At 40.3% G+C, this 19,771-nt stretch overlaps 1 protein-coding gene across 2 annotated transcripts in view; it reads right to left on the bottom strand.

The window, feature by feature from the left end:
- The window catches only part of PTPRO (protein tyrosine phosphatase, receptor type O), a 149,213-nt gene that overhangs the window by 26,013 nt on the left and 103,429 nt on the right, over positions 1-19,771 (bottom strand). For both annotated transcript variants that reach the window (NM_204122.3, XM_015289829.4), the window contains exons 9-14: positions 17,483-17,676; positions 14,561-14,672; positions 8,842-8,993; positions 6,583-6,703; positions 2,602-2,741; positions 45-177 (exon numbers count right to left, since the gene is read on the bottom strand). In NM_204122.3, the coding sequence (NP_989453.3) occupies positions 45-177; positions 2,602-2,741; positions 6,583-6,703; positions 8,842-8,993; positions 14,561-14,672; positions 17,483-17,676 (852 nt within the window). The remainder of the gene's footprint in view (positions 1-44; positions 178-2,601; positions 2,742-6,582; positions 6,704-8,841; positions 8,994-14,560; positions 14,673-17,482; positions 17,677-19,771) is intronic.

Below are 19,771 nucleotides of genomic sequence, written 5' to 3'. Positions count from 1 at the left end.
ATGCTGCAGCCGGAGGAGAAAGAAGAAAGGGAAGTGTTGCTTACCCATGGTGGAAACCGCAATGTATGTGGGAACACTGGGGCTATTGTGGCTGAAGGTGGTCACGCTGCAGTTGTAGGAGGTGGCAGGAGTTAGGCTGGAAATAGTCACTACATGTGAAGAGACAGTGACAGGTTCCTACAGACATGGAGAAATCACACAGTAGTTTGCATCTCCCGTAAATGCAAGAACACAAATCACTGCTCTGCTCTCCTCCCACTTATTTGAAATGATAAAGTTAGATTTGATGATAAAAGCAGTGCTTTGAAACCTAGGGACAGTAACCAAGGCCTGCCCTCAAACATGGGCACCTAGTCTGGCAGAAGAGGGGAGAGCAACAGGGGTGAAAGCAGCAGTGGGAACAGCCCAGAGCACCTCCGGGAGCTCAGAACCCCTTGGGGTGGGCAGGAGAGTGCTTTGCAGTGGTTTGGCCAGGCACACTCATACTGGAGAAAGCGCTGCGTCCTGTGGAACATAACCAGAGGGAGGCAGAAGCTCTTGAGCTCTGGTTACTAAGACACACAAGTAGGAGGAAAACAGTTATTTTTTACATAATAACTTTATGCAGTGTTTTAATTCCTATGTCCCTGGTTTTATAAAAGCTGGTCTAGAAAAACAAAACAAATACCATGTATGGATTGATTTAAAGATAGAGGCCTTTATGGCTCTGAAAACCATACTTACTTCCTGAGAGTAAGTACTGAGAGTACTTTTCTGTACTTTCCAGCAGAAATAAAGGGTGGGTTGCAGATGCAGTAACAGGAAACTGAGACAGTGTTTAATGAAGTTTAATGAATAAACTCACTCCAGACACAGAGTGCAATGCAGCAAGCACTGGATATTTTCAGTGGCCCATTATCAGCCAGGGGTTCCTTCTATATGAGGAAGGGTTCCTGTTGCAGTGCAATTCTGATTTATGTTACACAGATGAAATCACATGTGCATGAATGTAAGGGAGGAGAGTTGTATTCCCTCAGCTGAAAGGAGGGGCCATGATTTGGACTTGGTATGATGTTTTTTTTTTCCATTTTCCCCTCTGGAAAAAATTAAGTAAGACAAACAAAACCCAAGATGTTCAAACATGGAAATCTGTTGCTAGTTTAAAAATGGAGGAAAGTGACAAAAGTATTCATGTCATTGGCATGGAAAATCACAAATAAAGGATTTTCATGGGTCTAATGAGAAAGCATCTGTTTTTAAGGTTTAAAAAGGAGTCCTTCCCCTTTTGTCACAGAGACAGAAAAGACAGTGATGAATCTAATGAGAAGTGAGCTGCTAATCTCTGTGCATTTCCCTCTGCCAGATGTTCGTGTCAACAAATGAGAAACCACTGAAGTTCCTGCCAAATGGAGCAGTCTTTTCCTGATGTTCTTAAAACATAATTGCCCAGCACTAAAGTCGCAAATCCTGTGGTACCTTTCTTGTCTAATCACATCATTATTTTGAATCTCTGCTAAGTAGGTAATGACTTCATGATCTCTGTTCATTCACTGTGAAAAGAACAGGAATCTAAAATTGGAATCCAAACTATCCAGAAGATTCAAGTGCATTTGAACATTTTCTCCTTCAGTCAGTGCCTTTCTTAACTTAAAACATCAAATTTCACAGACTGAGTTAAAGAGGGTGTATATCTTTTTCAGGATAATCACTGGTCCGTGTGAGTTATTTTTTATTTTTTCGTGAGTGATTTCCCATTATGGGAAAGTCCAGATGACAGAATGGTATTTCATAGCATGCAATCACAGTGATTCACTAAGCCATCAGCTAAACCACAAAGTAATCCACATATGTTGCACAATAGTGAATAGCAAGAAATCAAAACTACTACTGCTCCTCCTTTTCACAGAACAGTTTTGCCAATCTAAACACTCAGGTGTTCGTGTGTCCACAGAGCACACTTGTCATCATGGACAGAAGAAAAAAAAAGATTATTTTGTGAAGTTGAATCTGGAAGGAAATGCCCCAAGAAAAAAAAAAAGGTGCTTAAGTAGCAGCAACATTTGCCCATAAGGGAAATCTGAATAGCAGTTAAGGTCCTACTTAACTTCAGTTAACAGTTCTCAAAGCCAGGAGAAAAGTAAGCCAGTAATAATCAGATGCTGTGTAAAAGAGCTCAGCCCTGTAGCATCTAAATATGTCTGTTTTTCCCATTTCTAATCAAGCTACCTGAAAATTTTCCCATTTCTGCCCATTGACATTCCCTTAGTTTTGTTGCTCTTCGTGTTTTGCAGAGTATAATAGAGTCCATTTCAAGACTAGCCAAGGGTTGATACTGCTGCTGTCTTGGATGAACATAGCTTCTGTTCAACCAGTATCAATCTCATTAGCAAGATAGAAGCCAGCCTTAACACTGCAAAACAACAAAATATTTTAGCATTTCAAATGCTTTAGCAGCTCAGCTCTAAAGGCTCTAATTCTGAACCACCTTATGACATTTGGTTGAAAACCCAAACCCTGGGCTTTACAGACAAATGCTAAGTGGCAGACAGTAAACCTGAAAGATGCCAGGCCCAGTCACAGTTTTAGAAATGAAAAGTAGAGAGCAAAGAGGAGCTCACATACCTGGACTTTAACTTCTTGATTGGATCCAGCCTGCTGGCAATAGACTTCAAAGAAATCAGCCACTCCTTCTTCCACCCACAGTAGAGTGACAGAGGTCTGAGTCTTGTTGACAGCAAACAGTGACTTTGGAGGTGCTGGTTCTAGTTAAGAGAAAATCTCCTTTTATTAAGCTCATCTTGAAGTCTTCGTACAAACCAGAAGAGGAAGCGTCGCATAAAAAAAAGAAATGCAATGCCTGATGCCTTTCTATCATTCATTTCCTTCAGATAGTCTGCCAGCAAAAAGCACCGTCCCTCATGATGATAAGCAACCAATGCAAAATGGGAAGGTGATCGAGTGTCTTAGGTTTTTTTTTTATTTAAAATGTTCTCTATTTGGGCAGTTGGATAGTCACTTCCTTCTTCACAGACTCTTTCAGGGCAATCAGCATATTGTATTAATAGAAAAATGCTAACAGAAACTCTTTCAGGAGAAGATGTCTGCCCACCTGCTAGCAACACATTTGCACTGATAAATGTTTGCTTTGCAAGGCCTGACCCAGGAGATGATAATGAAGCAGCTTCCCCAAAGTGAGCTATGTCTAGATTCACTTAATTGCACCAGAGGAAATATTTAGTCATTTGGCAGCTCAAATATATCTTCTAGTCTGTCTTTTTTGTTCCATATTTAAGGACAATTGGATCTTCACTCATTTCAGTTAGTTCCAGGAGTTTTCTCTCCTCACTGAATGTAGAGGTCCAGATCGCAGAGGTTTTTAATTTGTTTTTGTACTTGTTGCTGTTGTGTTGTAACAGACTAACACAGACAAGGCACTGAGCTTCTCACATGCCAAGGAGAAGATGAATCCTGCAATATGAGGACTGTTGCCACAGACTAGTGATGGCAGACTGTTGGGTGGCATGAGCATCACAGAATCACAGAACAGCTTGGGTTGGAAGGGACCTCAAGGCCCAGCCAGTTCCAACCCCCTGCATGGGCAGGGCTGTCCCCAGAAGCTCAGGCTGCCCAGGGCCCCATCCAGCCTGGCCTTGAGCCCCTCCAGGGATGGGGCACCCACAGCTTCTCTGGGCAGCCTGTGCCAGGCCCTCACCACTCTCTGAGTAAAAAACTTCTTCCTGCTATCTAATCTAAACTTACCCTCTTGTAGTTTAAAACTCTAACCTCTGTCCTACCACCACATTCTGAAAGCATACAGGAGTGTGGGAGCATGGCACAAACACTGCCCACTGAAGTTACTATTTCCCTCAGCCATCCACTGAGTCTCCAAGGTCTTATTTCATCATTCTTGAAGCTTTACTACACATATCCTGCAGCGTGGGTAGAAAGGAGGAATACAATGATTTAAAAATTAAAGTTACTTTAGAAATGAGTGGAGACAGAACAAAGTATGAGGAAGAAGAAGATTAAACATTAAAAGGGAAAAGTTCTGCTTAAGACATAAAGCCCTGGAAACCCTCTGGGGACAGAAACACAGTGATTAATTAACATGGGCTTTCAAATGATTAAAAATGCCATGCCTCCTGTGGAGGTCAGCCCTCAGTGCAAGGCCTGTCTAAGACTCCAGGAGCATTGGGAGCATGGGAAGGGTATCTTGAAGGGCAGAGAAAAGCAATCCTGACTAACCAGGTACATCAACAATTTGTTCTGATCTTTTCCCTTCACACATAATTTGTCATTCTTGTTGCATAGGACACTGTCACAGGAGCCTGGATGTGATGTGTAAGATTCATCACAAAAAATCCAGCACAAAGGAATTTCTCAAGTGGTTATAGGCTTGGAAGAAGTATCTGTTCCCCACACAATCAGATCAGCATTCTAGAGTTTGAGGCTGCTATGAGTACATTGGCAATGGGGAAAGAGTTGAAGAGAACAGGGCAGGGACTGAGGCATGTTCACATGGCTGCTTCTGAGTCATGGGGTCTGCAGCATAAGCATTGTCCCAGAAGGACATTGGAAAGCATCTCTCTCTTTTAGTTACACCCATGTATCTGGTCCTGGATTTTGAAATACATTCCATCCCTTACTCCAGGTAAAAAATGGTCTCAGTGAAAATACAAGTTTTACATTTTGGCATCATCCCAAGCAAATCCTCCTTTTGCCTCCAGCAAATGGGTTGATTTTTTCTGTAAGTGGAAAGTTGCCAGAATGAAGCAAACATTATGGAGGGAAGAACATTTGGCAGGAGTGCTTAAGTTTCTGCCAAGTGCTGAGTTGTCTATCACTTAGAATCAGTTCCCACTACTGCTAATTACAACTCCCAGCGCTCCCTCAGAAAAAGAGAGAAGGAGAACCTCTCGTAAAATACCCTTACTATTGCCCATTCAAAGTGCAAACAAGATAGAGGAAAGCAAACAACCACAAGGAAGTCTGGAGGCAATTTATCAAAACTGAATTGTTTCCGCTTTCTTTTTGTTAACAGTGAAAGAGCAAGAACAAAATAACCAGGAGAGTTCAACAAGAGGCTGCCTGCCCCTGCCAATTTCTGTTTTCCCTGTCCATAAGGAAAAACAGGAAGACACAGCTAGGATGCAGGGGGTGTAACAATAATAACACATGGCATTTATAGACCTGCATGGAAGATAAAGCTAGTTGATATTTTGAAATATTCCTAAAATATTTGGATAGAAGTAGCAGGGGCATATATTCTGCTATTCATATATATTCCCCTCTGCTGAGAATGTACACACTTAACTGTGTGCACAGATACACAGTCTTGGGCAGAACAGAGGACAAGACTTGCATAAAGAGGGGAAAATCCATGGAATTTGTTTCAAGTATTTCATTTGATGAAAAGACCTGGAAGGTACTTAGATTCTTGTAGCTGTACTGCTTGCCTCAGCACTGTTTTAGGGATTTGGGTAAAAGAGAGCTATAGAAAAGGACAAGTAGACAATGACTGCTAAAAGACCTCTAATTCATTAAAAATTATGAAAAGCTTTAATATCACTCCTTTCACTGTCACTCATAAAAGATATGTTATCTGTATAGAGAAGATAATCCAGTTTGAAATTACCAGCTCTCCTTTACCCACCTTCACAGTGCAGTTAATGCCCGTAAAAGCAGTTAGGCATGCTTCAACATTGCACAGCTTTAGGCACCAAAGGCTCCACAATTCCACGTGCGTGCAAAAGCGAAGTGAAATCTCTTGAGGCACAGCAATGTACTGTTCCGTTTTCTTCAGAGTTAAAGGAAGACATCTCTTTTTTTGTTTGTTTGTTTCTTTGCATAGGTTACAGAAATTTCTTTTAGACTGATGCAGCATTCTTCGGCCATGAATGTGATTTGATTTATTTTTTTTTTTGTAAAAAATACTCTCGCTGATCTGTATCTACAGATGGATGTCGGTGTTGGAGAAGTTGAGGAAGGAAATATGAAGGGATGCCCCGTCCCTGAAGGTGTTCAAGGCCAGGTTGGACGGGGCCTTGGGCAGCCTGATCTAATACTAGATATGGAGGTTGGTAGCCCTGCTTGCAGCAGGGCGGTTGGAGCCTGATGATCCTTGAGGTCCCTTCCAACCCAAGCCATTCTATGATTCTACAAAGTCATACCAGGTGGCAAATTGCAGACTTAGAAACAGGCAAAACCAAGATTTGCTCCGTACTGAAAATTTCAGCTGGGAAGTTCAAGTCTCTGTTCCCAAAACCTGTGCGTGTTCAAGACTTTAGTAAAATAAATACGGAGTAGAGCTGTACTCCCAGAAAGGCAGTGAGCAATTTATACTCTTCTACTTCCATCTACCGTCAGATCCTGCTACTCTTGATCCTCTGGAGTAATACTGTTTTAGAGAATAGTGTCACATGTGTGAATGGGACAATCTTCACAGCAAGGAGAAACAAAAATTACAGCTTTCCAAGAGAAATGTGATCACAGGTACATGACTCTGAAACGAGGAAGATGATGAATCTGCTGACACAGCAAATTCTGCATTTTAATGAGCGAGGGAGTGGGTTTACAACTTGCAAACAAGCACACATTTCTTACCCAATTTCACAAGCTGGGGCAGGGAGGTATTGCTGCCTCTTTCAGTACAAGCAGTTACTGAAAGGTTGTAAATGTCCCCTGGAGGCAAACTCAACACTGCAGTCATCACGCTGCGTGTTACCTACAATGATTAAAGACAACAATTTTTAAGTACAGACCAAACCAGATATTCTTCTTCTAAAGTTAATCTAGTTGCTTAATGTACTACAAAGAAAGCTCTGTACACCACAGCAAATTTGTTCTGCACACTCTAGACTTGTTACGTGACCCAGTACTGACTGGAGTCACCCACAGATTTGAAACGAGATATGATCCAAACCCAAGCTAAGGTTTAACAGACTGTGAATAACTTCTTCCTATTACTGTGGGAGAAAGTAAGCTCCTCATTTCTCCAGGGCTGCAAAGAAGGACACAGGACTCAGACACTGCAACTGGCCGTTTTCAGAGGATTCATAGGCTAAATCATAATGGTGCATTCAGGAATCTCATGCTGCTTTCCACAGACACTTAATTTTCAGCTGAAGTTTTCAGATCCAAGAAAGATGAACAGTTCTGAATGCAGACTAACAGTGACTAACATTAGTTTGTCCACTTATCTAAAAACTGACCAACTTCTCCAGAGTCTTCAGAAATATAATAAGAGCAGGAAGTCATCATCACCTGATTATATTATCTATTAATTTTAATAACCTCACAAGAAAAGCATTCACATTAACAATCTTTACCGTGATGAATCATGTAAAGAGATAATCATATAGTATCATTTTCAAAGGAAAGTATTTCTGGAAGAGACTAACAGCTTAGCAGAAAAAGTACACCCTTAAGCCTGAAAGCATGATGCATCCGTATTTACAAATATAAGCAGTACCATAAAATTCAGTCATAAATAGCTTATTCTAGGTATTCCCTTAAGAGTATTTGCTGGGTACTCTTGTTCTGAAAATAATATAAAAGAAAAATATCCCTTAAGATGGCTTTGAAGTTTCATTTGTGTGTACTCTGTTGCTGTAGATACCCTCTATTTTTAATCCTCTGTTTAATGGAGAGATTACATATTCCATGTTTATTTCCATTTAATTTTGTACTCAAGGCTTATTTTATATTTATTAAATCTAATAATTTTGTATTCAAATATGTTTTATCTGAGATTATTGCATGGAAGTCAGAATTTTTCCTGAAAGAATAACTATATTATGAGAACATGACTTTTGGAAGGAAAGGAATTGGGGGAAATTTCAGAAACGTTTTTTCAAATTCAATGGTTAGAATACTTTATCTGTGAGGAAAAAATTAAAATGTGGGGTTTTCTTTTTTTTTGTTTGAAACAAAGATCCAAATATTGGAAGTTCCTACTGCTTACAAATGTCATGTTTTTGAACAGCTCCACTAATCATGTAATTAGATTCATGGTGCAGCAAGCTCCAGATGGGTTCACTCTTGCAGCCACTAAGAAACCAATGAATTCTATAATGCTCTGTATAAATTAAAATAAAAAATTGCTGATGAATTTGCACTTATCCTGAAAATCCACTTCCAATTCAGCATCTGGTGAATCTTCAGCTGGAGAAAACCTTTCATTTGAAAAAGAGCAGCCACTTTCTACCTGTAAATGATCAAAACATCAATAGCAGTGCGGAAGGTCACAGGCTGCAAGAAGCTACAATGCTGGCACTATGTGCTCCTGTGCAGCAATGCTCTACTGCAGTCTTAAACACTTCTCGCTGTATATCCAAGGGCTGCTCTTGTGCTTCAGGTTAAACATGCATCTTGATACCCTGCTGAAGTGTGGCTTTATTCCATAATTAAAAACTCAGATTTCTTTTTCTAACTGATTTTTAAATTAGCTCAAATAGTTGAGGAGAACGTGCCAAGAATCCATTGTAACATCTGGCAAGGTGCAGAGATTCTGGGTGAAATCCTCTCCCGATCAGTTTGTGGTACATGTGCTCAAATAGAAAATGGGTAGTGAGAGCACCTGGTATGAATGACTTAAAAAGAAAAAAAAAAAAGTCATACAGTAGTGTCACGTAGCTTATTATTGAACAGAAATTGAAAGCAGCATTTCTGTTAACTAAAAAATATTCTTCAATTTCTACTAGCTGCAGTTCAGTAGTTCAATAACTTATTCTTTATACCAGACCTGCTCACACACAGAAGTAACTTTAACTGATTAACCAACGTGCTCAAACATTGCAATAAAAAATCATCAACTGAGCAGAAGAATACAAAGAGAATGACACCTGCCCCAGTCATACTTACACTCTTCTTGATTTTTTTCTTTCCTTCCGCAATGACCATCCAATGCAGCATCCTGGAATGAGAGAGGTCAGTACCATCTCCTCCATAGGTCCAGGTGACGTACAAAAGGTGGTTGTAATATTCTATGGAGGTAATCTCAGGTGCCACTGGTGCTGAAGGAATAGGACAAGCATATTACAGACATGCTCTAACACAACTGATTACCAAGTCCAATAATAAACTTCTGCCAAGCGATACTACTGGGAAAAGAGTAACATGACCACAGCAGAAATGTATCAGTAAAATCATCTGCACATTATACCGGTAACTGTGTACCAGCTGAAAGAAATGAAAAACAGCTTTTCCCTGAGGAACATTTGGAACAGAAATGTATTTTTGTTCGCAGCCTTACAGGTTTTGTTTTTTTTAAAAAAAGCATGAAGCTCCTGGCTGATAGAAACCATTTTCTGAATCAACATTTATAAATGAAATTTAAAGCCAACTTAAAAGCCTCGGATATTGCTTCACTGTGTTATAGCACTGAAAAGCAATGACATTCGGTGACTAATAAATAACAATTGTCACACTGAATAACTTGGATAGCTTTTCCATAGGAAAAAATGAACAAACAACAACAAAAAAGCAACAAGCTCTGAACGTGAACTAAAGAATGTCTCTTTGTGTGAAAAGCGTCAGCCCTCTTTGCTCCCAGTGTGCAAGTCCCATCATCAGAGAATCACAGAATGTTAGGGATTGGAAGGGATCTCAAAAGATCATCAAGTCCAATCCCCCTGCTAGAGCATTAAGTCTCAAATCTACAGGCACTTGGCCTGTAGACTATGCCATTAGGCAAAGCAGCTGTTGTCCCTCCTCTTCCTCTGTACACTCCTCCATAGCCCTGTGAGCTTGTTCAAAGGCTGGCTGTATGGTGGGTCAGGCTGTAGCCAGGCTGGTAAAACCTTGGTTCCCTGTGACACCAAAGGAACAATACAACCACCCACAAAACTTTCCTCCTAAAACAGGTGTTTAGGATGAGTAAGAGAGGTGCCTCTCTCCCTGTTATCTGTAGAGGGAGCACAGCTGACTGACTCACCTCGATCACCTATCTAACTGGGAGCTGCACATGCCCTAAGTGGGATTTGAGTTGAGTGGAGCACCCAAAGAGGAAGTCAGCAGTTGGTAGGGACTGTAGACTGCCTCTCGAGGTGTTATCAGTAGGATAATCTGGAAATCTTGGCAGATTCTGTAGGAGCCCTGTAGCGAAAAGGACACTGATAGACCCTCCTTAGACCACAACCAATCTGTCTGTGCCTTTGCAGGGCCGCTGCCCCGCTTCCTGGCAGAGCACTGTGCGCCAGCAGCCATACAAAGGCAGGATGCACTGGGAGCACGGGACTGCTTGAAGGGGCCACACGGTGTCACTGCTGCTTTCACAAAGGCTTCTGTGACTTACCGCTGAGATGTGTTAGGAACACAGATTTACTGAAGAAAGGCAGCAAATACAACGACAGGCAATTTAGAGTCATTTAGAAACGTTTAGTAAGACTCTCCTCTCAAATTCATCTTGAGATCGCCCTTTTATGTTGTTGAGAGGAAGCAGCATTATTTAGTACAAAATCTTTAACGTAATGCTTCTTTAATTTATAGAGTTCCCACTCCATCCATATGCATTCTTTACAACCTAAGGCCACTACTAGCACGAATCTTACGTGCTATGAATAATTTCCTCTTAAACCTTGATACTGATGATGTATTTGCCCTCCTAACACTCACATTGCTTTAAGTTTTAGTTATGTGGCAACAGTACCTGCAGGATATGTGAAATGAGACCACAGGTCAGGACTGGTGCGCCCCTTAGAACCATTTTTCACTGAGTGGCATGGAAAGGCTGTAGGAAATGACAGGAAAGCACCTGCTGGACCATCAGAGAGCAGCCTTGCAGGAAGGACAGATGCACTTGCGCTCACCAGCACTGATGGTCTGCCTCTCTACCCTTATTTTTTTTACTTTTTTTTTTTTTTTTTTTCCAAAGCTAAAGGCATCCTTGCCATAAAAGAAAACGTTGGTGGTCTGAAGTGCCCTTGCTTATGATTGCTTTTAAATCCAGCTGCTTACAGCAGGTGGCATTAAAAACTCATTAGTCACCACAGCAACACCAGCAGTGCCATGATCTCTCCCTGTGTTATCACAACAGCATGCAGCTGTTCCTGTAGGAGCCTGAGAACAAATGCTGCTTCTGGCAAGCATTTACTTAGGGGCAGTCTGGGCCCAAGATCCCCATGCTCTCCTGGAGACATCTGACCAGCTGTCATGAGAGAGAGCTGCACATCACCCAGTCTCTGCTAACACTGTTTTCATTTCAGGTACTGTGGTCCAGTGAGCTCCACATGGGACTCTGCACTAGGGAAATGGTCTGACAGATGGTGTACTGTCAAGAAGCCCACAAAACCTGCTATTTAATATTTTAAAGTTTAGTTTTGATGGGTTTTGGTTTTTATTTTTATTTTTTTCTAATTCTTGGCGACCTTCTCAGGCTATGCGAGGAAGTTAGAGTTGTTCAGAATGACGCAGAAAGGAACCAAAAGCTCTTTTAAACATCTGCTCCCTCTCTGGAAGGAAACAGGCTGAGGGTGATAAAGAACCTTGCAGTCCCCTGACAGCTTGAGATAGTGCAAAGCAGCCCCTACTGGGGACAAACATTTCCAACCTGCAGACGTGAAAAATTGGCATGCCTCTTTCTGGTGAGAGCCTGACAGCACTCCCAGGGCAAAACTGAAGAGGATTCAGCTAATGATGCAATCAGAGGGCAGGAAGGTATGCTCACGTTTGGTTGACTGCCTACTGATAATCACTCGTAATTTGGTGAAATATGATTTATTTTTATTTTTTAAATCAGGACTCTTCTCTTACAACGCTTAAGATCTGGCTCATTGGTATTCAATGTTTTCATCAATACCCTGAAAATAAAAGCACAGCTGATGAGCCATGCAAGTGGCACAGTGATTGGCAGAGAAGGAAATGCTCAGGACGGGACTGTGATGTAAATTATTGGCCCCTATGCTGGGCCCATTCAAACAAAACTTATTTTGGACTTCCAGGTGCAATAATCTTTAGGAAAAAGGAAAAATAGCTACCCTCGGAGGAGTTTAGAAGGCACAGAATAGAAGCAAATCAACACAGACCTCCAGTGCGATGCCATGGCAAATGCAATCATTGAGATGCACAAACAGAAGAGCATTGAATAGGGAGCTGATTTTGCCTCTGCAGGAATATTCAGCAGCTGGTACTGCAATTTTAGGCACAGGTTTTCATTGGTAAAGATGGTGAAAATTAGAGAGCCAGAGTTGGGAAAAGAAGTTGCATGAGAAAATGCCTTACTGAGGGCACCTGAAGAGTTCAGCAAACACAATTTATCAAGGGAGAAATGTGAAGCTAAATTCTGTGTAAAGGTTTAAAAAAAAAAAAAAAGCAGAAAAAAAAAAGCTCTGAGGCTCTTCAATCAATACGTGAAAAGTGTAACAAGAATCATGGGCTGGACATTAAAACTAGACAAATGCAGATCAGGAGCAAAGGATAAACCTTTGATAATAAGAGGAATTAAGCATTAGTACAACTTTCCAGGGGCAGTGGTGGCCTCCTCCCTGTCTGGATGTGAGATGATTTTTCTGCAAAAGGGTTTTGCCAATCAAATGGATAACAACATCATCTAAGGTCTTCATCATTTTCTGATTTGTGTGTGTCTGCTAGGTAAGGAGTTGATCCATTTTCCACGTTGTGGCACTAAAAGCCCCTATTTGCCCCAGACAGAGATCCAGAATGACCCTGATGAAGGCTTGCATTTTAGAATAACTTCATCTTCCTATGTTCTGCTGCAGGTTCTGGGAAACAACATAAAGTATGTGGGCCCTAATGGAGTATTTCCACTCAAAAATGCTGAACCTGGTACCCAAATCAGTTGGAAAAGACATTTATCATTTCACAAAGTAACCAATCAGCTGGAAAATTTCCTCCTTACAGTGAAAAAGAAAAGATGACTGATGCCAAAGGGCAATGAATGTTCCAAAGATTTGTCATGGGGCTCGGCTGGATGCTGTGAATTTCTGATACTCCAGCCAAGTGACAGGATTTGTCCTAGCATAGCTTTGAATCAGATATCTGAGGATGGGAGGTTTCATCTGACTTCAGAGGAACTAAGACTCAGTGCAGTGATAATTTTGCTCACGTGGTTCTGTCAGGCATTTATTAACCATCACCACAAATGGGCCTTATCTACTTCCCTTCCTCAGTTGCATCCTGTTAAGACTTTCAACAACCAGAAAATCTTGTTCTAGGTTACTGTATGTTTTGGAGTGAGCTACTGTAGCCTGATTTCCCTCATAATGTGGTTTTTACAGCTGGGAAAGAAAAGTGAGACACATTAATTTCCTCTCATGGTGCGGCTGAGTTATTTACTGCTTTCAATCAGCAGTATTTCTGCAAGGTGAGCTAAATGGTGATGAATAAAAGCAAAAAGATTCAACAGGGGACCTTGACGCAAGCAGCCTGGATGCTGGAAGCACATGGCAAGGAGCTCACAGGAGGTCTCAAATGCCATTCCCTTTCTGGCTAATCCATTTTATATATTGAAGACTCCAATTCAAACTGGCAAAAGATAAGGTAGTATAGATTCAAAGATTCAAAGCTTGTTCCAGCTGGATGCGGGCAAGCAATGGGGTCATATATATCAAGTTTCTGTGGCTGAGAACCTTGACTGGGAGGGACTGGCCAAGGCACAGATGCACAGTGAAAATGTACTCAGCAGAGGTGCAACACCTCGATCTCAGCAGCACTCTTCTCATAGCGCACATACAAAATGAACCCAGCAGAGAAGGCAGGGGTGGAGCACAAGAAAAATGTGCTACAAGACATAAGTCCCTGCCTAGATCTGCGTGATGCGTGCAGAACTCTACCCCACGTCGGCAAAGGTGTCAGAGTCACAGTCTAATCAGTGGAAAACTGAGGGGGAAAGGAAGGAAAAGAATTCTACAAGTCTCACAACTTTCCCTGAAAGGAGATTGTAGTGAGGCAGGGGCTGGCCTCTTCTCCTGGGTAGCAGTGATAGGATGAGAGTGAATGGCCTCAAGTTGCACCACAGGAAGTTCAGATTGAATATGAAGAAAAATTTCTTCTGAGAAAGAGTGGTGATGAATTGGAATAGGCTGCCCAGGGAGGTGGTGGAGTCACTGTCCTTGGAGGTGCTCAAAAGCAGTGTGGATGTGGCACTGAGAGACATGGTTAGTGGGCATGGTGGGGATAAGTTGGCAGTTGAACTAGATGATCTTAGAGGTCGTTTCCAACCTTAATGATTCTGTCATTCTCTGATAACGTGGAGACAGTGTAAATACATGGAAAAATATTTCACAATATCAGAATTCACACTATTTATCCATTAACCACTTAAAGTGCAAAACACCCAGTGTCATAAATGACAAGCACAGTCACTGGCCTCACTGGAGCCATGCCTTCAGCTGATGGAGGGTGAGACAGAGTAAATCCAACACTGTGCTTTGCAGAAAATTATACCTCCTAAAGCAAGCCTAAGTGCTTTCTTTGAGAAAGCAAAAACAAAACCAAGGACAACCCCCCACTCTTCGGTATTAAATACTCTGATTTTCAAGTATCTGCAGGTGAAACACAGCATTTTTTCCCCATCCTCCTGCTTCTGGCATCATTTCCATGGTCTCTTCAGAGTGCTGCTTACCTGTTATGAAGCTGATGGTGGAGCTGTCACAGCAGCTCAGCTCTGGGTCTCCCCAGGTCACCATGGTGACCCGGAAATTGTAGTACCACGCAGGCAGCAGGTTAGCTATCCTCTGCAGGGAGACAAAAGACAAACAGCAGCTCAGAAGGAAATTTACCGGCATGTGGTGTGACTTACAAAAGGCAGCCACATTTGTAAATCCAGCACCCAGACGTGGGACTGTTTTACTGAGCTCTCAGTTCTTACTCCAGTGGTAAATTCTGTAATTTGGCATTTGAATTCATGCAAAAATGTGTGCCGGAAGACCAAAGCTGGTCGTGGCAGCTCTGCTGCTTAAGCAGGTGCATACGGTCCCATGTCCACCCACCATGGGGACCTCTCATTCAAACATGGGCTCTTCTTTCTTGATTAAGTGGGTTTTTAAGATATATTAGAAACAATGTTTTTGACTCAGATATCGTCACTTCAAAGGATTCATTTCTTTCTCCCCAATTTTTGAAGTGTGTTTCATATTGTATTATCATTTATTATAGATGACATATAAATGAAATATAAATGAGTTATAAATGAGACATAAATTATAGATATAAATACAAATGAGATATAAATGAAATATAATGTACAATATATTTTATATTGCAATATCGTTTGTCATATTTAACTTAAAATTCAAATGTTTCCAATGCCAGAAAAAAAAAAAAAACATATCTCAATTTTTATGTTTATATTTAAATGAAAATCCTAACAATATTTTGTAATTCAAAATGAAAACATATTGGTAATAACGAAAAATTTCAACAACTTTGAAATTGCTTATTTCACAGATCTCTGATGTTTTCAGTGGCCTTTTTTTTTTTTTTTTTTTTTTCCCCAGACAACACAAGGCAATCCAAATACAGCATGTGGGGCCTATTCTCTTTATGGTTTTAGAAATGGTTTTATCCATTTGACATCAGGACTTTGAAGCTGCTTAGACTTCTTCTTACATACTTCCGGTGCAATACTGGAAATAGTAACACTGTTTGGATGACTTTAAAACAAACTTCAGAGCATAAACATTTAGATGTTGTACCGAGGGACATGGTTTAATGGGTTCTGTCAGGCATTTATTAACCATCATCACAAATGGGCCTTATTCACTTCCCTTCTGCAGTTACGTCCTGTTAAGACTTTCACCAGGTAAAAAACTTTGTTCTAGGTTACTGTCTGTGTTGGAGGGAATAACCATAGCCTGATTTCCCTCATAATGACGTTTTTACAGCTGGGAAAGAAAAGTGAGACACATTAATTTCCTCTCACGGTGCGCCTGATTTATTTACTGCTTTCAATCAGCAGTATTTCTGCAAGGTGAGCTAAATGGTGATGTCTAAAATCAAAATAAAGTATTGGTGATAGGTATGGTTGGACTGGGTGATCTTGGAGGTCTTTTCCAGCCTTGGTGATTCTATGATTCCACAATGAAGGAAGCAATTAAACAGAGTGAAAGGGCTATTCAGTTTCAAAAGTTCTGACTAGGTGAAATGCTCTTCAGGAAACAATTCTTTATCTCACTGTCAGATGGCAGATTTTTTACTCCCCTGCTTCCTCAATGGGCTTAACGCTTGCTTCAGAGACCACCAGAGATGTCAGATAATTTACTGACCATAGAGAAATCTGCAGGACACAGTGGGATTCTTGAATATGGCTAGTGAACCCAACTAAAAGTTAATCAATGCATACTTGTATGCTAAATGCCATAACAGAGCAGAAAGACATTCTTTCTCAATTTTACATTAACTCTTTAAAAATTATTCCTTTACAAAAATTCACTTCAGCAGCTGTATGGCACTGTTGTATTTCAAACTGAAATTCAGACAAAGAAGTTGGAAAGGAAGTCAACTTCCTTTAGCTTTCATGAACAGAATTTGTAACAGCAATGGGTAATATCATCTCATTTCCTAAAGAACCACACAAACTCTGAAAGACACTATTATTTCTAAGATGACTTGGATCACTCTGATATTAATCTACTTGTGCTGAGTCTTGACTACAAGGTATTAATTACTTCTTTGGTAAGTTATTTTTGGTTTTAATTTCCATGGAGATTTATGTGCTAGATTTACTGTCACATACCCAATTACTGTTCAGCCGCTGTAGCTGAAACGACTACACAAATAGTATTATGCAAATGAATTACAGTAAATCACTGCAGCTCTCATAAGCAGCAAAAGTTGTTGCTGTCGTTTTTGCATACTTATAACTTTCTGAGCAACTAATTTCAGCTAAAACTGCTCACTGCCTTGTGCAATGGCAAAGTCTGAATATAACCTGTTCAGCTTCTCTAGGAAGATGTGGAGAGTAAGAGGAAAATTTCATTGGATTTTTGTTAAATACTCAATCTTGCAAAGATTTGTGTGCATGTTCTTCTAGAAAATAATTTTTGCCTAGGTGAAAGCCTGCTGCATGTCTTTGCAGCTTCAGAAATATGAAAGCTATTTTCACAAGAGCATCTCTGCAGCTAAGTGCTCCAACTGGCTCAATGCAAGACTAGCCTGCAAACCCCAAATCCCTATTATCAATATTAATTATGCAGATAAGGCTTTGGACTACTCCCACTGAGGAGATGACGGAATTGGTTAATGCCTTGACTGACAAATTGACACACAAACTGAAGCTGCCTCTGGACTTGCTGAATATGCCCATTTGTCAACAAATAGAGGCTCATCTCCTGTCTTGTCATTCTACTTAAATTTTAGCACTGTTCAGCTGTATTCCCCTACTTTAGGAAAGAGATGCTGCCAACATCCTGGATGTTTTCTCTACTTGGCCTGGAAAAATGTTCCAGGTTTAAAGGCATATATACATATTCATAGGGAGGAAATGCCCCAAGGTGCCAGGGCCACATACGCATGAGAAAGCAATAGTCAGTAACAGCCACTTTACCACAGAGGCAGTTAGGGAGATGGTTGCTGCTATTTCATAGTAGGTTGTCCACTCAGATGTCATTGTTGATGGATTGAAGTAAAACATTTCTACCACATATTTCCTGAACACCCCAAGGAAAGGTCTGTTCCAGCTCAAAACCACAGCAGTAGGTCCCAAAGGGTACAGAGTCAGATCCTTTATTCCAGTGGGCACTGTAAAACAGAAATTGTGATTAGTAGTTTTTTTGTTATTATTAATTACATTAAAAATATAAATAAATTAACAAATAAAATCCACAACAATACCTTCCATTAACCAAGTTCTATCTGTTTCTGATTTGTTCCTGATTATAATTCCTAATAGCTTCCTTGTCACAAGCAGTGGAATACCATTCTTTTCTGCATTTGTTCTTATGTCTACTTTGTCAGAAATGACTAAAGGCTTCCATTTACTCTGAAAATCAGGCTGTTTAGGAGATGTTTCAAGTTGTAAGCTCAAAAACAAAAGCATCAAAAGCCACAACACTTTGGAAGATAAAGGCCACCAGAAAGAACAGTTTTTTATGTCTATCCTTCCTTCCCTGGGGAACCTAAAGGTGCTGCCATGAATTGCTATTCTTGCCTCACAGATGATGAAAATGGGAAAGAGAAGTCAAGTGATTTGAAAAATGTCACATCAGGGTCAAGTTCAGCAACCTTTACTTTCTGGAAAGCAATCACTCTTCATGACTTCAGTGAGGTTACTTAAATAAGTACTTTGCTAACATTTTCAAGAGTTGCAGAGGCCCAACTCTTGCAGAATAAAGAACAGTCAGATTACATCAGCCCATATTTGCACATGACTGCATTTCCTTTCATAAGTCAGTAGCCATTTCCTTCATCTTTTCTGTCCATTCCATAAAGTGTTAATACTCACTCAGTGAAAATGAGACTTATGATAAAAGCAGGCAGAACTGAATACTTTTTAAGGCATATTTTAACATATTTTTGTTTCATTCATCTTTAGCCATCACTGATCATTTCACTGAACAGTTTGTTTTGCATTTATACTATTTTAATATCAAATTCAATATCCTGTAATCAAATGAAAACTCCTACAACTGTTGTTTTACACCATAAAATGTTCTCTTCGTAATAAGTAAGAACTTGTCATTGTTGGGTTGATATAAAAATGTGGAGAAAATGAGGAAACTCATTTAGTATGGGAATATATGATTTCACTTTCTCAAATGAAAATAGAACTTCACAGAGCTCTTAAGTAACTACAGTGAGAAAAAAAACAGATTATTTCATAAATATCATTCAATGATATAGATTTTAATAAGGCGTGTGTGTGTATATATTTATATAAAACATATTTGCTAACTTACATTTTTTTCTTTACTGTACTATATCATGCTCTCTTTTCAAATTCTTATACAGACTCCACTTACACAAGTACATGAGGAGGTTGCCTAGAATAAAAAAACTCTCACCTTATTTACTACTCCACTTATCTGCTTTCATCTACAGAATTCACTTCTGAACAGGATAACTTTGGTCTGCTTGCTTGGTTTTTTGTTTGTTTTGCTTTCTTCCCTATATCGCAGAGAGGATGTAGAGTGACAAATACTGAAGATCTCTAACTTTCAGCCACCTGCTCACCCACAAGGCAGACTATTAGTCAAAAGGAAAAGGCTGGGTGATTCAGGCTAAATATTCCTCTGCAAATGTAATTCTATAGATTGAATGTCTTTCTCTTTGCCCTTTTTCATTATAGTTTGTTACAGTAGTAACCTTAACAAAATAAATGACATGGAAACTGAAAGATATTAAATCCTAAGTCACTCTTTAGTTAGGAGCTTGATGGAACCTTGAATTATAGGCATGGGGGAAGAAGCTCTACATGTAGGTCGTGAAACCACATTCTTGAAAATGTCAATCTCATTCTTAAAGAGCCTTTTTTATCTTCAGATTTCAAAGCAGAGAACATCAAGATTCATGGTTTAACTCAAGAAAATCAAGGTTGGCATCAGCCTTAGTACAAGAGGAGACAGTCCAGCTCCTGACTTAGCGTCATGGCCTTCACACTGTATCACAGTGTGATACACAAAGTGTGTAGTTCACAAGGCAAATCTGCTACAAATACCTTAACAGCAGTCCCATACCTTTCATGAGACAGAATGATTCACCTCTAGGAGGTGCCCACATCTCTCCATTAATCGCAGACTACCTGCAGCTCAGAATGGCCACACCTAAGTGAGGTGATTCCCTCCCAAAATGACACAGACCAGGAGCACTGTCACAGATGAACATACACGTGGCCAAA

Source organism: Gallus gallus, chromosome 1 (assembly GCF_016699485.2).
Source record: "Gallus gallus isolate bGalGal1 chromosome 1, bGalGal1.mat.broiler.GRCg7b, whole genome shotgun sequence".
In the NCBI taxonomy this organism is placed as follows: domain Eukaryota; kingdom Metazoa; phylum Chordata; class Aves; order Galliformes; family Phasianidae; genus Gallus; species Gallus gallus.
Note: the sequence above shows the minus strand (reverse complement) of the source record. Positions and strands in the feature narration are given on the sequence as shown.